Below are 19,911 nucleotides of genomic sequence, written 5' to 3'. Positions count from 1 at the left end.
TGCCCTGACCTCTACCGGTTCAATTGAAAGAACTGTTACAGATTTTTGGTAAAGTTTAGGAAGTAACTTGCAACTGTATTCATTACTGAACACTCATTTATCTTGTGTGTAAATCAGAGTGTTATTTCCCTAAGTTATCAATAAAAATCACTCCAACAGCCATCAACTGTAACAAGTACAGTCCTTCAGGGCAATATGTGCTATCCCTCAAGGAATTTTAACATGATCTTTACTGTGCTCCCAATAGCTACACTGAAATTTATCACTCCAGCACTTACATTTCACTTGAACCAATTTTCCTAATACAGGAGAAAATCCAGCACAGTCAATTGCTTGTGCTTTTCCACAAGTTATTATTATATGAGATCTGCCTTTTACACTCTACTCTGTCACAAGGAACCAAGAAAAGTCTTGCAGAATTTAACTAAACAGTAACTATGGAATCCATATGTGCAGCTGGTCAGTCCTGCTGTGATACAGGCTGGTTCCACTTGAACATAATTCTACATGGCCAAGCCTTTGTTGTCCTTTATTTAGCATTCAGTAGTTCCTCTTTCTGCTAGCAGGATAACGAAAGCAACAAATCTAGTGCTAGTGAGTGCAATGTGGGTGTAAAATCCTAACAAATCTTTTGGATTTAGGGAGTTTCTGGTCAGCATGGAGGAAGCATAACTCCTTCCCATCAAAACCCCCGTCACAAAACAAATAACCATATTTATCTTTGCTCTGTCAGTGAGCCAGAGCTGAAGACTGAAGATTCCTTCCTCCTTTACTAGACTGTATTAGGAAGACTCTGTGAAGGGACTGCACCAGATTTTCATTTACTGCCTTTACTGTCCAGCAGAACGTAAGACACAGAGACACTGCATTACACAACACCTTTTTGCAGAGTCTGACTATGATTCAATGAAGGCCCAAGATTGCCCGGCCCATTTGATTGGCAGGATATTTAGGATTCATTTGTCTCTATGAAACTGAAGGGAGGTATTTTGACAGCCAAGCAAAAACTTGTAGATGACTCAGGATATTCCCTACGACAAGCTGTGAACGTACAGGAGGGTTAGAATGTCATGCAGCTGCATGGACTAGGCAGTAGCAATTCTCCTTTTGGAATGGAAAAGGCTCCTTTGGGACAGAGCACTTCTAAAACTACTGCATACTTGCCAGCGGAGCTTGGAGTTTGATGATCTTAACTTATTCTATGAGAAGGTTGCAGAGATTAAACTGAAGTGCATAAATCTAAAATGCTGTTTTTTGTGACTCTCACTCAGGAGCCTGGTGGGAGGAGGAAGACGGATGTCTGCAGCCTGTCTCAGGTAGCCCAGGTTTCTGCCAGCAGTCCCAAGCCTCAATGAACTCTCTCTCTCTGATCAGTAAAGAGAACCAGAACTTGTTGCAGATTTAATTTTGAACATCTGAATTCATTACAATAAATAAATAATAATACTTAGCTCTTATACGTGGCTAGAAAACACAAAAACAATGATCATGTGAGACAAGCATAAAGCAATGAGAAGAGTAGAGCACTTTGATGCTTCAGTGAGAGAGATTCATTTACAGGAAGAGCACATGCTGGACATATGGCATCCTCTAAGAACTGTGACTCTGAAAAATCTCAAACTGAATGCACGTCTGCCCTTCTATCATACACACATCCTGATTACACCTCCCTCACTGCTCCCACACAAATTCTCACTTGGATATGAAAATATACCTGTGTGCTATCCCATCCTCCTCTGTTCCTAGTGCTTTCAGATGTCCTATTTTACAACTCTATAACTCTTTAATTGCATTTCAGAAGTTACAATTTAAGGAAGTTTCAGAAGAGCTCAGCAACCACAAAGCTCAGCTCCCATTTAGGCATCAGAAAAAGTGGCTACTTTTTTCAAAATAGATAGCAAGGATTTTCAAAGAACTTAACATATTGGCTGCTGAGATCTTTAGAAAAATCTGGTCATAAGTGTCAGAATACAGAGGATTTCCTCCTGCAGCAGGGGGTTGGACTAGATGACCTCCTGAGGTCCCTTCCAACCCTAATATTTTAGGATTCTATGATATTCTATGCATAGGAGCTTCTAGGTGCTCAATTCTTTAGAAAAATCTACCTGAATTGTGGGTGCTAACCATTTGAAAATCTAGCCTTGAGCTATTTTGAAATCTGGCCTTACATTAGTGACTTTATCTATGACTAAAGCCCTCTGCCATTCAAGTTGTTCTTATCTATCAGTCAATACACCCATCAACATACTAGAGTGTCTAGGCACCACATAGGGAAAATTAGCCCATGCAGTGTTGTTCTAGTCTGAAAACAATTATGTAAAAATGGCACTTTTGTAATCAAAAGAGCTTTCCCCAATGCATGTTAAGAATCAGATCTGACTAAAATAAGTTTTTACTGCTGTTGACTCCAATTAACCTGGCACTGTCAATGCAGCTCAGAAGGTGGAAGCTGGATTCTATTCCCTCTTTATCAACAAAATTGTTTACTAAATTTCAATCTGTTGAGGCTGTTTCTTGCATTTGTTCCTGACACCTTGAGTTTCTCTGGCCTACTGTCTACTGGCATACCTGTCTTCAGCAAGATTATCTCCTTGTAAGCAATCAGTGCTGGCAAATATTGGAGACAGAATAATGGGCAACATGGACCTCAAGTCTGATTGAATATGGCAATTCCTGTGTTCTTAAAGCAATAATGTATGCAACACAGGATGTCACTTGAGGGCCATATTAAAAAAATACATAAGATACTGTTGTCTTAACGCTGTCCCAACTCATAAAACAGTTTCTACATCCCCACATCTAGTCCCCAGAAAGCACTTATGATTCTAAAGCACTTTCTATAGTCCCCAGAAAGCACTTATGATTCTAAAGGAAGATCCCAGCAATGCTCCACAAATTTCCTGGAGCATGTGGGAAATGTGTTTATTCTGACTACTGATTATATGTGTGATATCTTTTCTTTTAATTCAGAAAAAGGGGGATTACAATTACTACAAATTATTACAAAGGGGGATTACTAATCTAGATTACTATGTGCCACTAAATTAGTCACAGTGTAGGATTTCCTCTGTAAGCAGAGCAGGAGAAATTCAGGGTCAGTAAGTGCACTTCTTAAATCTATATAAAGGCCAACAAATAGGAAGAGAGAATCTCCAGATTTCTAAAAGAAAATGGCTGCAATGCCAATGAACATTCTAGAGTCATTGTGAAACTATCTCCTACTTCCCTTCCAATGATACATCTTATGCTTATGAGATAATTCTGGCTAATTCATTCCCCATCTCCTTGCAACACTATTATATTTTTCTGTTACTGTACAGTGCAGAGGGACATGAAGAAGGTGGAGAGCTGGATTTTAGTGCCTTATTGAAAAAGAGGTGAGTGAAAATCCGCAATCTCAGAACAATAAACTAACCAGTTAAAGTTCCACCAATTCATAATTCCCTTAGCATACCCTAAAGTTCATCTAGTATGGAGAAACTGGGACTGGTAGATTTGTGACCTCTCCACAGACAGCAATACTTCACCATTTCTTACTGCATCTCTAGATTGTGTCTTCACCAGTAAAAAAGGTGTCTCTTACAACAGAGATAGATAACTTGTAAAAAAACCACACCTTTTTTTATTTGTGAAAATACAGATGTAGAGACTGGGACTGGAGTAGCTGTAAGCCTTCTACAGCGCCTTCTGCTGGAAAAATGTAAGGACTGGAACAACTGCCTTTGGGATGTAGTGTTTGTCTGGAGTTTTCTATTCTCCTGAGTTGTCATTGGGATTGGAGAGTTGGGGAAATCAAAAATCTGTTTATTATAAACAATTGTGACTTTTCCAATTCTGACTCTTCTTCCTGGCTTCCATTTCTGGCCTTCTCCCACTTCCCCCGCCCCTTTTTTTTAATTTTATGACATCTCTTCCCTTTCTCATCCCTCACTGCCTTCCTCTGATCTGCCTACCTCTTTTATCCTGCCATCTCAATCTGGACACACTGCTTCGGATTCTGTTGTCTAAGACAGAGAGTAAGATTTCTATTTCATCTCATTATAAAATGCATGAGACAGACTGAATAAAAGATTCATGTGGTTTGAATAATGCATGAGACTCCCCTTCTCACATGTGGAGCATGGCAAATTCCCTACACCCCGACAACTTGGAGGAGGGTATCACCTACTGATTTCCAGTCCAGAAATGCTTTTAAACAATTAGTTCCCTTGGAAGTAATGAGGGGGGAGATTCAATCCATGTCCTCTCCTACACTTTTTATGTTTCAACCACCCCTTTCTTTTAAAGGCACTTTTAAATTAGGCTTCAGTTTCCAGATTCTCTTAATAGTCCAAGATTTCAGTTCTATATTCCTAACCCATTTGCACAGAAATTAGAGATAGAAAAGACTTCTTTGATCACAATTAGTCCATTCACCTAATTTAGAAGTCACTGCAGGATTGTTCCCCACAAAAAATGGTTACTCACCTTCTCGTAACTGTTGTTCTTCGAGATGTATTGTTCATGTCCATTCCAATCAGGTGTGTGCGTGCCATGTGCACACCAGCCAGAAGATTTTTCCCTTAGCAGCGTCTGTAGGGTCGGCCTGGGCGCCTCCTGAAGTTGCACCTTCATGGCACCCAATATAGATCCCTGCCAACACCCACCCCCTCAGTTCCTTCTTGCCGACTGCTCCAACAGAGGGGTAGGAGGATGGGTATTGGAATGGGCATGAACAACACATCTTGACGAACAACAGTTACGAGAAGGTGAGTAACCGTTTTTTCTTCTTCGAGTGCTTGTTCATGTCCATTCCAAACAGGTGACTCACAAGCCAAAGTTCAGGAGGTGGGGTCGGAGTCATCAACTGATTGGAGCACAGCTCTTCCAAAGGCCGCGTCATCTCTGGTCTGTTGAGTGATCGAATAGAGCGTGGTGAAAGTGTGTATGGAGGACCATGTTGCTGCCCTGCAGATTTCCTGTGTGGGGATCTGTGCCAAGAATGCTGCTGAGGAGGCCTGAGCCCTGGTGGAGTGTGCGGTGATTGGCGGAGTGGGCACCTTCGCCAAGTTGTAACACTCCCGAATGCACAACATGATCCACAACAAGATATGTTGTGATGACACAGGGAGGCCTTTTATTCTATTGGCCACCATCACGAATAACTGGACAGACTTTTGGAACAGCTTCTTTCTCTCGATATAGAAGGGTAGCGCCCTATGGACATCCAATGAGTGAAGCCTCTGCTCCCTGCAGCTGGAATTTGGTTTAGGATAGAATACTGGGAGGAAGATGTCCTGGTTGATGTGAAACTGGGAGACAACCTTAGGGAGAAAAGCCGGGTGAGGTCTGAGTTGAACCTTGTCCTTATGGAATACAGTGTAAGGGGGCTCTGATGTAAGGGCCCTGAGCTCCGACACTCTCCTAGCTGAGGTTATCGCCACCAGAAATGCCACCTTGTATGAGAGATAAAGCAGTGGAGCATGTCACCAGTGGCCAGTCCATAAAAGGACTAGATTAAGGTCCCAAGCCGGGATAGGCTGTCATACTTGCGGATATAGTCTATGAGACCTTTAAGGAAACGGCCGACCATCAGGTTCGCGAAGACTGAGTAGCCATCTGCACGGATGGAAGGCGGAGATTGCAGCCAAGTGAACCCTTATCAATGATATGGACAGTGCCTGTTGCTTAAGATGGAGGAGGCACTCCAGTATAAATGGCACCGAGGCAAGTGTCGGAGACTGACTGCTGCTCTGACCAGACGGAGAATCTCTTCCACTTGGCAAGGTACGTTGCCCTTGTGGAGGGCTTTCTACTACCAAGAAGAACTTGCCTGACTTGATCAGAGCAATTCAGCCATGGAGCTTCCACCACATTCAGCCATGGAGCTTCCACGATGTGAGGTGGAGCGATTCACGGTTCAGATGCCGGAGGCAGCCGTGATCCTGTGTGACTAGGTCCGGGACGAGTGGTAGGGTGACCGGAGTTGCTACGGACATTTCCAGGAGTGATGTGTACCAGTGCTGGTGTGGCCAGAGCTATCAGTATCACCAGGGCTCGGTCCCTGTGGCTCTTGAGGAGCACCTTGTGAACGAGAGGAACTGGCGGGAACGCGTATAGGAGACGGCCTCCTCGTGGAAACAGGAATGCATCCGCAATGGAGCCTGAGTTGTGACTCAGGAAGGAGCAGAATAGCTGACACTTCCTGTTGCGTTGTGTGGCAAACAGGTCTATTTGGGGAAAACCCCAGAGTTGGAAGATTGAGCTCACTATGTCCGGCCAGAGCGACCACTCGTGGCCATGAAAAGACCGGCTGAGACTGTCCATCAGCTCGTTCTGTATCCCAGGGAGATGTGATGCTTGCAGGTATATCAAGTACTCTACACAGAAGTCCCACAGCATGAGGGTTTCATGGCACAGGGGAGAGGAGCATGCACCCCCTTTGTTGATATAAAACATTGCCATGGTGTTGTCCGTGAGGACTGATACACATCTCCCTGATATATAGACTCTGAAAGCCTGGCATGCCAGGCGCACCGCTCTCAGTTCTCTGACCTTGATAGGCCGACCTCACTGTGCCTGAGACCAGAGGCCTTGTGTCATGAGGTCTCCCAAATGTGCCCACCCATTCCAGATCTGACGCATCTGTCACTAATGAGAGGGATGGCTGGGGGCTGGTGAAGGGGACTCCTGCACATACTACCTGTGGGTCGAGCCACCACAGGAGGGAGTCTAGTATTGGGTGAGGCAGGGTTACCATGCTATCCAAAGTGTCCCAAGACGGTTGATATACTGACGCTAGCCATGACTGGAGTTGGCGAAGTCTAAGTCTGGCATGCTGTACTACATAAATACACGTGGCCATATGCCCCAGAAGTTTCAGGCAATTCCTTGCTGTAGTGGTGGGGGACTGCCTGAGGCCCCATATGATGTCACCCAGTGACCGAAATCTGGCTTCTGGGAGGTATGCTCTGGCTTGAGTCGAGTATAGTACAGCTCCTATAAACTCTATCCTTTGCACCAGGGACAGTGTCATTTTGGCCTCGTTTAGAAGGAGACCCAGTTCGTTGAACATCCTTCTTGTGAAGCCAACCTGTGCTTCCACTTGAGATCTGGAGTGGCCTTTGATCAGCCAGTCGTCAAGGTATGGGAACACCTGTACCTGCCGCTTGCGCAGGAACGCCGCGACGACTGCCATGCACTTGGTGAATACCCGAGGTGCTGCTGACAGTAAACTGATAGTGGCTGTTGTTCACCACAAACCTGAGATATCTTCTGTGAGGTGGAATTATCGCTATGTGAAAGTACGTGTCCTTCAAGTCGAGAGTGGCATACCAGTCTCCTGGATCTAATGAGGGGATAATGGAGGCCAAAGAGACCATGCGGAACCTGAGTTTCTTGTTGAATTTGTTGAGTTCTCGCAGGTCCAGAATTGGCCTGAGGCCACTCTTGGCTTTCGATATTAGGAAATACTGGGAATAGAAGCCCTTGCCCCTTTGCTCCTGAGGAACCTCTTCCACTGCCCCTACCAAGAGAAGCGAGTGCACTTCCTGCATGAGAAGTTGCTCATGAGAGGGGTCCCTGAAGAGGGATGGGGAAGGGGGCTGGGAGGGCACAGAATTGGATGGAAAATCCCCTCTCTACCATGCAGAGCACCCAGTGGTCCAAGGTGATACATGACCGTGCACAATAGAAAGGGGACAGTCAGGACGAAAAGGTAAGAGGTTGGATCCAGTTGCAGTACTGGTGTGCCATCCTTGACCACACCTTCAAAAGGGTGGTCTGAGGTTGGGGGGTGGCTTGGGCTGGCCCAAGCCTTGGCCTGAGGAGGGGTGCTGCCACCTTCTACTGCTTCTATTCCTCCTACAAGGAGCGTCTTGGCAGTTCTGAACTTGGTAGAACCCAGAGGGAGGCTGTGGCTGGAAATGCCTACATTGAGTGGCTGGTGTAGGGAGCCCCAAACATCTAAGGGTGGCCCTTGAGTCTTTTAGGCTATGGAGTCTTTTATCCATCCTATTGGAAAAAAGGGCTGAACCCTCAAAGGGGAGGTCCTAGATTGTTTGCAGGACCTCATGAGGGAGACCAGAGACCTGCAACCAGTAACCCCTCCTCATTACAACCCCCGTTGCCATAGTACGTAAGGCTGCACCTGCTGCATCCAATGACGCTTGTAAGGAAGCTCAGGAGACCAGCTTTCCCTCCTCCACCAGTGCCAAGAACTCTGTACAAGAGTCCTGAGGCAGTAGCTCCGCAAATTTGGCCATCACAGCTCATGTGTTGTGTGTATATCTGCTCACGATGGCCTGTTGATTTGCAACGCAGAGCTGTAGTCCTGCAGTGGAATAAACCTTCCTGCCAAAGAGGTCAAGTCTTTTTGCCTCCCTGTTCTTAGGGGAGGGTCCCAGGTAGCCCTGGCACGCTCGTTGATTGGCGGCGTCAATGACGAGGGAGTTGGGGGTTTGGTGGGTGTATAAATGTTCATATCCCTTAGAGGGGACAAGGTTCCACCTCTTGTTCCTCTTGGCTGTAGAAGCCAGAGATGTAGGGGTCTGCCATACCATAGGGTTTTTGTTGTCTCTGTAATCGTCCTTATTAAAGGCAAGGTGATATGAGAGGGACTGGAGGGTGTAAGGATGTCGATGACAGGGTCAGATTCCTCCACAACCTCCTCCGCCTGTATGCCCAGGTTCTGGGCAGCGTGACTTAAGAGCTGCTGGAGTACCCTGTTATCGTCCAGAGCTGGGGCCGTTGACATCCCTGCCACAGCTTCATCTGGGGAGGATGAGAAGGAGAGGCCTGGCAGCGGGCTCTGCTCACTCCCTTCAGCGCCCTGTGGGTCTCATGGCAAGTGGTATTCCGAAGCTTGTGGTGCCGGAGCTGCTGGGGGTGGAAATATCGGTGCTGAGGCAGGCGGTGCCAAAGTTTTGGTTCTGGCGGTACTGATATAGTTGACACCAGTGGTACCGATGCTGTAGCCGCCAATGGTGCTGCTGATGGGAGAGTCGGTGCCGGAGCTGTAGGGGACAACTGTGATGTTGGCGGCGCTTCTGTTGGCGGTGCTGCTGCCAGCGGTGCTGGCGGTGGGACGAAGGATGCCGAGGACACCAATGCCAACCTGGATCTTGAGCTGTGGATCTGTCCCTGGCTCTGGTGATACGCCCAGGGTGTCCAAAAGGGCCACTATGTCAAAGGCTGCCACTGCGGAGGCCATGGTGCCGGGTAGGGCTCATGGTCATGGAGGGATCTGGACTTCCTGCTCCTGGTCCTATCGGAGCAATAGGACTCTGCCTCCACCTCTGAGGTCTCCGAGTAGGAGGACCACGGAGGAGTGGTACTCTGGGCTGCCGGAGAGCGGTGTTGAGAGGTCGGGGACCGGTGCAGCTCCCCTGTGTGGGTGGGCCGTGCGGGGGAGAGGTGCACCGGGGATGGAAATCAGCGTGCCATCATCACTGGTTTGCCCCTTGACTGAAACTGGAGCCGCGCACTCACCGGTTACTTGTCTCTCCTCTGCGGGGAGGATGGCGCTGTGAGGCGTATAAGGTCCTTGGCTGCCTCGAATGCTTCTGGCATCAAGGGGAGCCGGAGGTCATCACCATGGCAGTCCGGGGACTCAACTGAACCCCAGGCAGGGCAGGAGTCAATGAGACCCTGGTGGACTGGAGAGACGAGGTGGCCTGGCTCGAGACACTCTTCGATGCCACAGGTCCCTTGGTCTTTAGATGGGGAAAGCGACCGCTATCCAGCCTTTTCTTCTTTTGTGGCACTGGGGACTGAGAACGGTGCCACACCGAAGAGGGTTTTTTATGGGCAGAGCTGTGGCGGTGCCATGAGACCTTAGGATTCTTGCTCGGCAACAGCTCGCACACCGTCAGCGCCGGAGCGTTGAGGACCATCGAGGAAGTGCATGGCGTCAGTTCTGCGGACCTGGGGTTAGAATGCCATTTCCATTAGCAGGATCTTAAGTCTTTGATCCCAGTCTTTAAGGGTCCTAAGGCGAAAATCCTTGCAGATCCTGCACTTGTCCTTTTGGTGGCTCTCCCCAAGGCACCGTAGACAAGAAGATGCAGGTCACTCTTGGGCATAAACTTGTTACAGTCCTCGCAGAGTTTGAACCCTGGGGACCGGGGCATACCCCAGAACCAGGGAAAATGTTGTTGTGGGGGGAAACCCCAAGAATCACAACAGCTAACAAACTATTTACAACTATTTAACAATGAAGACTGAAGAGGAAGCTTCCAAAAGCGCCTGCAAAGCAAGAGTGACAGTTGTTCCAGCTAGCCGTCACCGGCAGTAAGAGGGAACTGGAAGGGTGGGGGATCGACAGGACCCTATATTGGGTGAAAATATATATTGCCATGAAGGTGCAACTCCAAGGGGCGCCCAGGTTGACCCTACGGACGCTACTAAGGTAAAAATCTTTCGGCTGGCGTGCACACAGTACGCACACACCCGATTGGAATGGACATGAACAAGCACTCAAAGAAGACTATATATTAAAATGTTTTGTTCAGTATACTCTTAAACATTCCATGTGATGGAGCTTCCACCACTTTCCATAGAAAATTATTTCATAGTCTGGTAGATCTCCCTTGCTTTACAACTAAAGTTTCCTTTGCTCATCTTCATGTAATTGCTGCTACATATATTCCTGAGGATCACCACGCACTATTCCCAGGGGTGAAAGTAAATTGAGTGACTTACCGGTACTCTGGGGCCTGCTCTGGCCCCTGGAAGGGGTGGGGCCTAGGGTGGAAGGGGCAGGATTGAGGGGGTCAGAGCCAGCCCCAGCCCACCCTGTAAGGTAAGTGCCCCCCCACCGGGGTACCAGCAGCAGCCGGGGCTCCGGGGGCTATTTAAAGGGCCCGGGGGCCCCCTCTTCTACTGCCCTGGCCCTTTAAATAGCCCCCGGAGCCCTGGGGAAGCGACGGGGCTCCAGCGGCTATTTAAAGAACCAGGGCGGCAGAGGCAGCTGGAGACCCAGCCCTTTAAATAGCTCCTGGAGCCTCCGGTACCCCAGGGCTCTGGGGGCTATTTAAAGGGCCCGCAGCTCCCCTGCTTCTACTGCCCTGGTACTTTAAATAGCCACCGGAGCCCTGGAGTAGCGGCAGCGGGGCTCCAGTGGCTATTTAAAGGGCCTGGGTGGTAGAAGCAGGGGAGCCCCAGGCCCTTTAAATAGCTGCCGGAGCCCTGCAGCCGCTACTCCAGGGCTCTAGCAGTGGGGCTCTGGAGGCAATTTAAAGGGCCTGGGGCTCCAGCCATTGCTGGGAGCCCCAGGCCCTTTAAATTGCCCCCTGGAGAAGCCGGGCTGCCCCAGTACGGTGCACCGGCTCTTGCTGGTACGCCATACCGGGGCATACCGACTTACTTTCACCTCTGACTATTCCTCTCCCTCAATATTTAAAAACTGCAAATTATTATTGACAGATGTTCCTGAGTTGCTTTTTCTTGCCAAGTTATACGTAGTTAACTGTTTCAAGTTTTCCTCAATGCGCTATTTAGCCAACTCTCTGTTCTTGATTCTGGCCTCAGTCTCTGCTCCTGTGTTTTGGCTCCATTTATAATAGAATGGAACTGTGTTTATGTAGATTAAGATCCAGTAGAAAGCAAGTAGCAGAACTCTTAGAAATACAGGATTGAACTTGCAGTCTGTAAATTTCTACCTCATGGGCCTCATTTATTTTCAGATATACCACATACTACTGTGCCAACTAGATAGGGACTCTGCCCTCATAATGCCATCATAGACAGCATTCCTAAATAGGTGGAGCCTGCTGGGAGAGGCTGGAACTACAGTAATTGAACTGTCCAGAGCCATTACCTCTATACCAGTTGTTTCTCAACTGGTGGGTCATGATGACCTCCAGAGGGGTCAGATAAAGCAATCATGGGGGAAGCAAGAGACTGAAAATGTTATTACAATTCTAAAGCAAAGACAATAAAAATTCCAGAGTAACTTCAGAATGGCCAAAGCCTTCAGAGTTTGTGAGGCCAAATGCAGTAGTTTTGGTAGCAGTTGTGTGGATTTTTAACTCTTAGTTTAGAATAAATGAAGGGGGTCATAAGCATTTTTACTTCAAATAAGGTTTGCCAGTCTGGAAAGTTGAGAAACATTGCTCTGTACCATTCCCTAAAGTGACACAAGCTGGGAGAAGAGGGTAGTGTAGGAGTTCAGAACACCTCTAATGGAGCCTTCCTTCTGCTTTCATGATCAATTTTAGTGAACAGCAAGTACAGACAGAATTTTTTAAAATAAATAAATAAATAAAAGAGAGAGAATAATCTCCAGTACTTTCATGATTTTTGACCTACTGGGTTAGTTAGTTATCATTAATATTAAACTAAAAACCATGACTCAGGAAATTATGCTTTTAACTATCACTGCATTTTTACTCCACATTAATAACTCCTGGAAGACACCAAGCCTTTTTATGGGGTGAATATATGCTCCTTTGAAAACACAACTGGAGAAACAAACATGTTGAAGAACTCTCAAGAACTGCAGAGAGACAGAATGCAGGAATGACACCTCTGCCATCACCTTCTACTTCTGTTCCACCTTACCCATCATCAAGTACTACTTTACCCAGATGACGCACATGTTCACTGTCACGGAGAAAACTTCATTTTATATTGTACAGGAGTTGTATTTTCTGGCCACTGTAATTTAATTAGCTGGTGTTGACACACAGGTGCCATAGGCCACAGATAGGTCATGGGGAAGGGGAAGGGAACAGTTTTCACACTAGTATTAAATAGGATAGTGAAGAGACCTTGAAAGAGATGACAGCTGACAGGGTAACAGGATAGGAAGTAAGCAATCCAGGGTAACAGGATAGGAAGGAACCATCTCTGGGATGTACAAAACTATTTTTAACATCCTCACACGTTTAAAAAAATATCAGCTGCCTGTTCTGTTAACAGCAGGTTCACTGAGCTTCATCTTCATGTCCTCAAGTGCACGGTCAACCTACGAGGTGATCCCTGCAGCTAAGACCCTCAACATCAGGGAGAATGACTTTAGGGCAACAGAAACCTAAGGAGACCAAAGTCACCACATTAAGAGCACTCCCCTTCCTGAAATGCTTAGCCTGGGAGGATGTTACTCCAGCTGGGTGGGAGAGGTCAGTCTATTTCTGTGAATACTACAAATCCTTACTGGAATTAAAAGAATGTTTTAATAAAGTTAAAGTGGTGACAGGGAGCATTAGAAATGGGGAAACATGAAGCCCGGAACTTACTGGAGGAGACAGGGACATGAATTCTGAAGGGTTATGAACAGGACTTTCCTGCTTCTAAGTGCTCAATTCTACACTATTTAAATGGTGATCTTGGCTGTAAAATAGCTTTTTTATTATGTAGTGGCAATTTACAAGCCAGTCCATGCTCTGGAGAGTTACAAAACACTTGCTCTTTACAAACAAGGCTGAGATTGCACTTTGGGGAACATTCAGGTTCCTTGCATTTTAGTTCACATAAACATGGGTTTAGGGTGGGCTTGACACAGTTAGGGATTCTTGATGCATGATTTTTATTCAGTTATATAAATATTTTGGATGTATATACAATACCAACTACTTAAAGGTAAGTCTTGCAGGACCCACAGCAAGATCTCATTAGTCCTTACAAGTGCTGTGGGATTTTTGTTTCAGTTATTATTTATGCAACAACATTGGATTACATGACCAAGTACAAAACAGAGAGGGAGACAATTGGCCAAATTCTCTGCTTGTGTAAACAGGTGCAGTGTCATTGACTGCAAGGGAATAGCCAATAGCCTTTACCCCAAATATTTTTAAAATGAGTTATAATTTAAGAAAGCACCTCTACCAACTTCCCACAGGCATGAAGTCCAGTCCACAGATGATGATATGGTTTACATGAATGAGGCAATATTACAAAAAATATATATATATAGCTTGGCTACACAATAACTAAGGTGGATAAGATAATTCTCTATAATTATAGAGGGATATAAACACCAGGAATGGAGAGGAGTTGTTTCAGGTGCTCCAACTGAGTATAACCAGAAATAATGGGATGAAACTGAACAATGGAAAATTTAAGTTGAATATTAGGGAGACCATCTTGACAATGAGATGTATTTGGTTGGGGAACAATCTCCAAAGTGGAAGACTTATTTGCGTTTAAAAAATAACCTAGACAATGTATTTGAACACAATATGAATAATCCTACCTTAAACTTTCAGGTGGACAGTGCATATAGGTTAGCTGGAGAGAGAAACTAGATTTGACCTAATAGGGTTTTTTTTACGTTCTATGATTCTATACTTATTTTTGAGCCACTGTTTCCTCAGAGCATAATTGCTCCAATGCAAACCTTACATTTATAACTAGGAAACATGTATTTAGACAGTATTATAAATGTTGCTTGTTCACATTATCAAGAGCTAGCTAGTTCAGAGTGCTTCGTATGTTGAAAGATCTTAGACTATCTGGTAAATGGCCTGTTCTTTTGGTTGGCAGGGCACAATTTTTAATTGTGCCTTGCTAGGCAAAATACAAATAATTTACCAGACACAAAGAAACCAGTGGGGATATGTAGTGGGGAGGGAGCTGGCTGAATTTCTGGAGGACGTAGATATGCTCTAGTGAAGAAACATCTCCACTGTGGCCCGTATTTGTAACAGAATACTGGCTGGAGATCCAACCAGTCAATCCCGGTAATAGAGGATGTTAAACCACCTTAAAGAACAATTCTCTAAGTATAAGACTTTACATGCCAAGTTTCAGCTCAGAATGACTGAAGTGCAAGCTCCAAGCTGGACATGGATACTGGAAACCCTGACACTCGATTGCGGCACGATAATAATAGTAGAAATCCTGTTACAAACACCTTCCTAAGAAAAACACTGGAATATTAGAACCACCTTGTTAAAGATGCTCCCTAGACTGACCCCACTAACCCTCCATGCTCCTTTCATGCAGTGACATTCCTCACGGAGATTAATGGGAGATATTCCTTCTCTGTAGACATTCACAGTATATCATATAAATGAAAACAAAACTAAAGAGTCCTCTAAGTTTCCCTTCACTGCATGCTTCATAGCTTGTGTATGATTTGGGGGAGGGGAAGGGCCTGGGATTCATTACTGAACACAGCCTTATTACATGGGTATATTCTGCTGCACTGGAATCTGCTTGATCCTGGAAACAAGCTCCACCTAAAAGGAGTTCTAAGAGGTGCTGATTTTCCCTCCAGGATTCTGGAGCCTGCATGTCTTGTCATACCTCCCTCATCCTTCAAAGGAATTCACCATACCGTCTTTTGTGAGAAATCCATTGAAAGATGTCAGGCAGAAGGTTCATTTTTGGAATGAGGATAGTGACGTAAATAGTCTCACTTTGCCCTATGAGGCCATCTACCAGTAGCAGAAATAAATTGTGGTGTTTACATCTGCAATATAAACTGTAAGATGGAACTCTACAGAATGAGGCTGATTTCACTAGAAAAATGCATTTCTTCTTGAGTATATTTCAGTGCAATATATCCATCTCCCTGCTGCTGAAATGCAGGCTTTTTCTGCTAAGGGTGGAGATGATGATGGCTCTGTTGTATTAACACATGTTGCCCTCTTTCCTGCCCATGGGGATGCTGCTTGCTTTTCCAAATGCTTCTCTGCATCGCTCTCGAGTCCAGCAGCTTCTTGCGCTCAGTAAATCGGTAAGTTTTTAATCAATCTTCAAATAATATATACTATGACAGGAGCATAATGTTTTTCACACAGCAGATCAGCCTACTTCTCATTCGGGTCCTACTGTACCACAAGTTAACTCTCCCATAATCACCAGCTCTTTGGGCAATCCATAAGCTGAGTGGCCCATTGTAAATAGTGTCTTGCTAGCCAGAACCTGCCAATCTAAGTGTCTTTCAACTCTAAGAACTGATTATAGACAACCTTCCCATCACAAAACTGATCTTCACTTTTAAAGATGAACCAGGCCTCACTTTAATAAAGAGAAGGAATCCTGGGAGATAAGAAGTGAGTCTCTATCTTATAGACATGAGCGTGGGCCTCAGAAGATCTGGGCTCATTTCCTGGCTCTGCCACAGATTTCACGGGTGATCTTAGGAAACTCATCTTTGTGCCTCAGTTCCCCATCTTTAAAATGGGGATAATACTTTGTCTTGCCTAGATAGACTATAAGCTCTTCAGGGCAGGAACTATCTCTAATATGCATATGTACAACATCTACCACATTTAGGCCCTGATTTTGGTTAGGGTCTCTAGGCATTTCTGTAATAATAAAGCTAGACTGCTGACATCTAATGCAGGAATGGCTTCACTTAAACAATGCATAGCTTGCCAAGTTTATGGCTTCTTTGGAAGTTCTTTCTAGTGTGTCATTCTAACGTTCTACTCCTCTCCTAGCAAAAGTGAGCCAAAAACTGAATTACAACCTGATGTTGATGTCTGGGACATCCTGCGGAGAGCTCCTCCTTCTGAGTATGAGAAAATTGCTTTCCAGTATGGCATCACAGACCTACGGGGGATGCTGAAACGCCTCAAACGCATAAAAAAGGAGGAGAAGAAAAGTACAGGTTGGAGAGCTGTATTTCTTCCTAAAATATCTGTTCTTATCTTATTTTGGTCATTGGTGTTTCCAATATCAACATTAGGGGAGAGGGACATGATTTAACTAGTTCTTCCAACTTTTCCTATAGTCTTTTATATTTGAGATGCCTGTTCCCAAGATAAGACCTTCACCAGGTCTTCTGAACTACCTCACTATGACTCTTGGAGATTACACACCTTCCTCATTTTGCTAGATTTCCCCCGACATTATAACACTCTGTTCTGTGCCTTAACCAGCAATGGTTCCTTTAGACAGGAGTGGTCAATTTTATCTTCCGTAGAAGACAAGGACTTCTCAGCTACACCCCAGACACCATGGCTTATGTGATCTAATGGGTCTTGTTTAGACTAGGATTTAAAAGTGGGATGTTAGCTAACATTTTAAAAGTCTAGTGTAGACAAGGCACACTGCCTTTAATATGTTATCAAGGGAAAGCCTAGTGAGAAATTTAGGCTTTGACTCAACATGTGCTAAACTGGTTAAATTACACACTGCCTTATCTATACTAGATTTAGAACATGCTAATTAGCATGTTAGCTAACATCATCCTAGTCTAGATCAGGCCACAGAATCATAGAAAAGGATGGAGGGTGAAGCTTAAGGCATTTGGGAAAGAAAGGTAGAAGGAGGTGAGGGCAGATATGGAAAGAACAGAGCAAGGATTAAGAAGATAAACCAATAGGAAAGGTGATAAAAACCTCCTTTCCTTTCCTGACTTCCTTTCCTCCAGATTAGGCTGCAAAGAAAGGAAACATAGCAAAGAAAAATTATTAAAATCTCCTTTTTGTAATGGTTCTTCATCTCAGCATTCCTCCAGAAACTGGATCCTGCTTACCAAGTGGACAAAGGACAGAAGATCAAGCTAATGGTTGAACTTGCCAACCCAGATGCTGAAGTGAAATGGCTGAAGAATGGACAGGAGATCCAAGTGAGCGGCAGGTAAATTAGAAAAGAGACTGGGAAATCCAGCCTGGAGAGTGTTAGGTCTGGAACAACTGTAGATACCAAGCCATCTTCAGGAAGGGGAGACTATAAAGAAAGCAGGGGGAATATCAGACGGGAAAGGGAAAGATGGAGGAAGACTATGGGTGTGTCATTGTGGGTGCAGTGCCAGTTAACATGTGAAATGACATTCAGTTTGCAGTTCTCATTACTGTTTCTTTTCCCCTCCTTGCCCTGTGCTCACTCTCTGCACATGGAATTGAACATTGTCATCTGCCCACTTAGCAAGTAAGTCCTCAGATTATATCTTACTGTTTCTGAATGTATTTAAGATCCAGTGAGATTGTCCTTCTTGTGATATGGGACCTATCTAAATGTAACAGGACATCAGCTACCGCTGAAGTGATTTTGTGCTGAAGTTCTGTTGGGACATAAGTGGGGGCTAATCAGGCCTCTAGTGAGGCTACATGGGAGAACACTTGTACTGGCTGGCATTCTAGCAGCCATTAACAAGAAGGGCAATATCCTTGTGACACAGCCCTCGCTCGAGGTTGGTTGGGGAGCACTGCCCAGTGACATGCTGGGGGGGGGAGGGTTGTTAATAGGGGAACCTGGGCCCTTCCTCTCCACCAGGCTCCAACCCAGGGCCCTTTGAGGGCTATCAGTGATCTGACAGCTTGGAATTCTTAAGGCAACCCTCCCTGGGCCACTTCCTATCACCTCCCTGCAATTGTCCTAAGGTCATCATCTGGGGTAAGGCAGCATGAGGGTCTTCTGCTCACCACAAGGCACCTCCAGACAGCAGCATGTAGCAAGGTCTTTCTTCCCTCTCAGGCAGAAACTGCCTCCTCCTGTAGTATGGCCCAGCTCATTCCAAGGGCTTTCCCCTGCTGGGGTAGTCCAAACACAAATAAAGGGGACCAATGAAATCCAGAGTTCATATGAGAGGGAGTGCTTCCCTCTCAAGCTGTCTCTGCAGCAAGCCCTTTCTTCCCTCCTTCAGGGAGAGATATTTGGACAGTTGTTTAGGGAGAGATTCTACCTTCCCTCAGCTCATCTCTTGTGGAGCTGCCAGTATCAGGTGTGCTCTCTTCTTTGGTCTGCCACCACATGAGCTGCTCACCTGCCTTTTAATTCCTCCTCCAAGTGGTGCATTTGCTACAGATGTGGCAGGGCAGGACTGTCTCAGCTCAGAATGGTTCCTTAACCCCTTGCTGCTCAGTGTGAGGTTTGTATACCCCGTCACACCTTGCTGAACTCTCTCTTGTTGTTGTAAATAGTTCTCTGTGTCCCCCCATCTCTCACGAGCATTCTAGAAGCGGATAACTCTCAAACAGTCTTCCTCTCCCCTTTGCCAGGTAGGGTGGCTGGTACAAAGTCCTTCCCACTCCTCTCACCCAGGCCTTCCCTCCCTTCTCGCATGCGCCAGAACAGGGTGGCTGGCTCTAAAGGACATACTTGGTGAAAATTACACTTAGATTCTGTTTGCATTTCTTCAGATATATTTTTGAGGCTGTTGGGAATAAGAGGATCCTGACTATCAATCACTGCTCCCTAGCTGATGATGCAGCATATCAGTGTGTGGTTGATGAGGAGAAAAGCTTCACAGAACTATTTGTAAAAGGTGGGTGCCAGCAAGAGAAGCAGATCCACGCTAATACCATTTATTGTTATGTCCTGCTTCTCTACTCTGAGGATATGTGTACACTACGAAATTAGGTCGATTTTATAGAAGTTGATTTTTAGACATCGATTTTATACAGTCGATGGTGTATGTCCCCACTAAGCGCATTAAATCGGCGGAGTGCGTCCTCACTACTGTGGCTAGCATCGACTCATGGAGCGGTGCACTGTGGGAAGCTATCCCACAGTTCCCACAGTCTCCGCTGCCCATTGGAATTCTGGGTTAAGCTCCCAATGCCTGATGGGGCAAAAACATTGTCGCGGGTGGTTTTGGGTACATGTCGTCAGTCTCCCGTCCCTGCCTCCCTCCGTGAAAGCAATTGCAGACAATCATTTCGCGCCTTTTTTCCTGGGTTACCCGTGCAGACGGCATAGCATGGCAAGCATGGAGTCCACTCAGCTTACTGCTGCTGTTGTGAGCACTGTAAACACCTCACGCATTATAGTGCAGTATGTGCAGAACCTGGCTAAGAGACGGCAGCATGAGGACGATTGTGAGAAGGACATGGACACAGACGTGCCTGAAAGCATGGGATGTGGCAATTGGGACATCATGGTGGCAGTGGGGCTGGTTGATACAGTGGAATGCCGATTCTGGGCCCGGCAAACAAGCACAGACTGGTGGGATCGCATAGTCTTGCAGGAATGGGATGATTCCCAGTGGCTGTGAAACTTTTGCATGCATAAGGCCACTTTCCTGGAACTCTGTGA

The 19,911-nt window shown here is 45.8% G+C and overlaps 1 protein-coding gene across 4 annotated transcripts in view; it reads left to right on the top strand.

The window, feature by feature from the left end:
- The window catches only part of MYBPC3 (myosin binding protein C3), a 135,976-nt gene that overhangs the window by 27,310 nt on the left and 88,755 nt on the right, over window positions 1-19,911 (top strand). For 2 of the 4 annotated variants that reach the window (XM_075129620.1, XM_075129621.1), the window contains exons 8-14: window positions 1,272-1,316; window positions 3,321-3,377; window positions 3,641-3,700; window positions 15,638-15,661; window positions 16,371-16,540; window positions 17,382-17,514; window positions 19,017-19,141. In XM_075129620.1, coding sequence (XP_074985721.1) covers window positions 1,272-1,316; window positions 3,321-3,377; window positions 3,641-3,700; window positions 15,638-15,661; window positions 16,371-16,540; window positions 17,382-17,514; window positions 19,017-19,141 — 614 coding nt within the window. The remainder of the gene's footprint in view (window positions 1-1,271; window positions 1,317-3,320; window positions 3,378-3,640; window positions 3,701-15,637; window positions 15,662-16,370; window positions 16,541-17,381; window positions 17,515-19,016; window positions 19,142-19,911) is intronic. The other 2 variants (XM_075129622.1, XM_075129623.1) reach the window with 2 other exon arrangements.

Source organism: Caretta caretta, chromosome 6, assembly GCF_965140235.1.
Source record: "Caretta caretta isolate rCarCar2 chromosome 6, rCarCar1.hap1, whole genome shotgun sequence".
NCBI classification, from domain to species: domain Eukaryota; kingdom Metazoa; phylum Chordata; order Testudines; family Cheloniidae; genus Caretta; species Caretta caretta.
The sequence above is the reverse complement of the archived record's forward strand: the minus strand, read 5'-3'. Positions and strand labels throughout refer to the sequence as shown.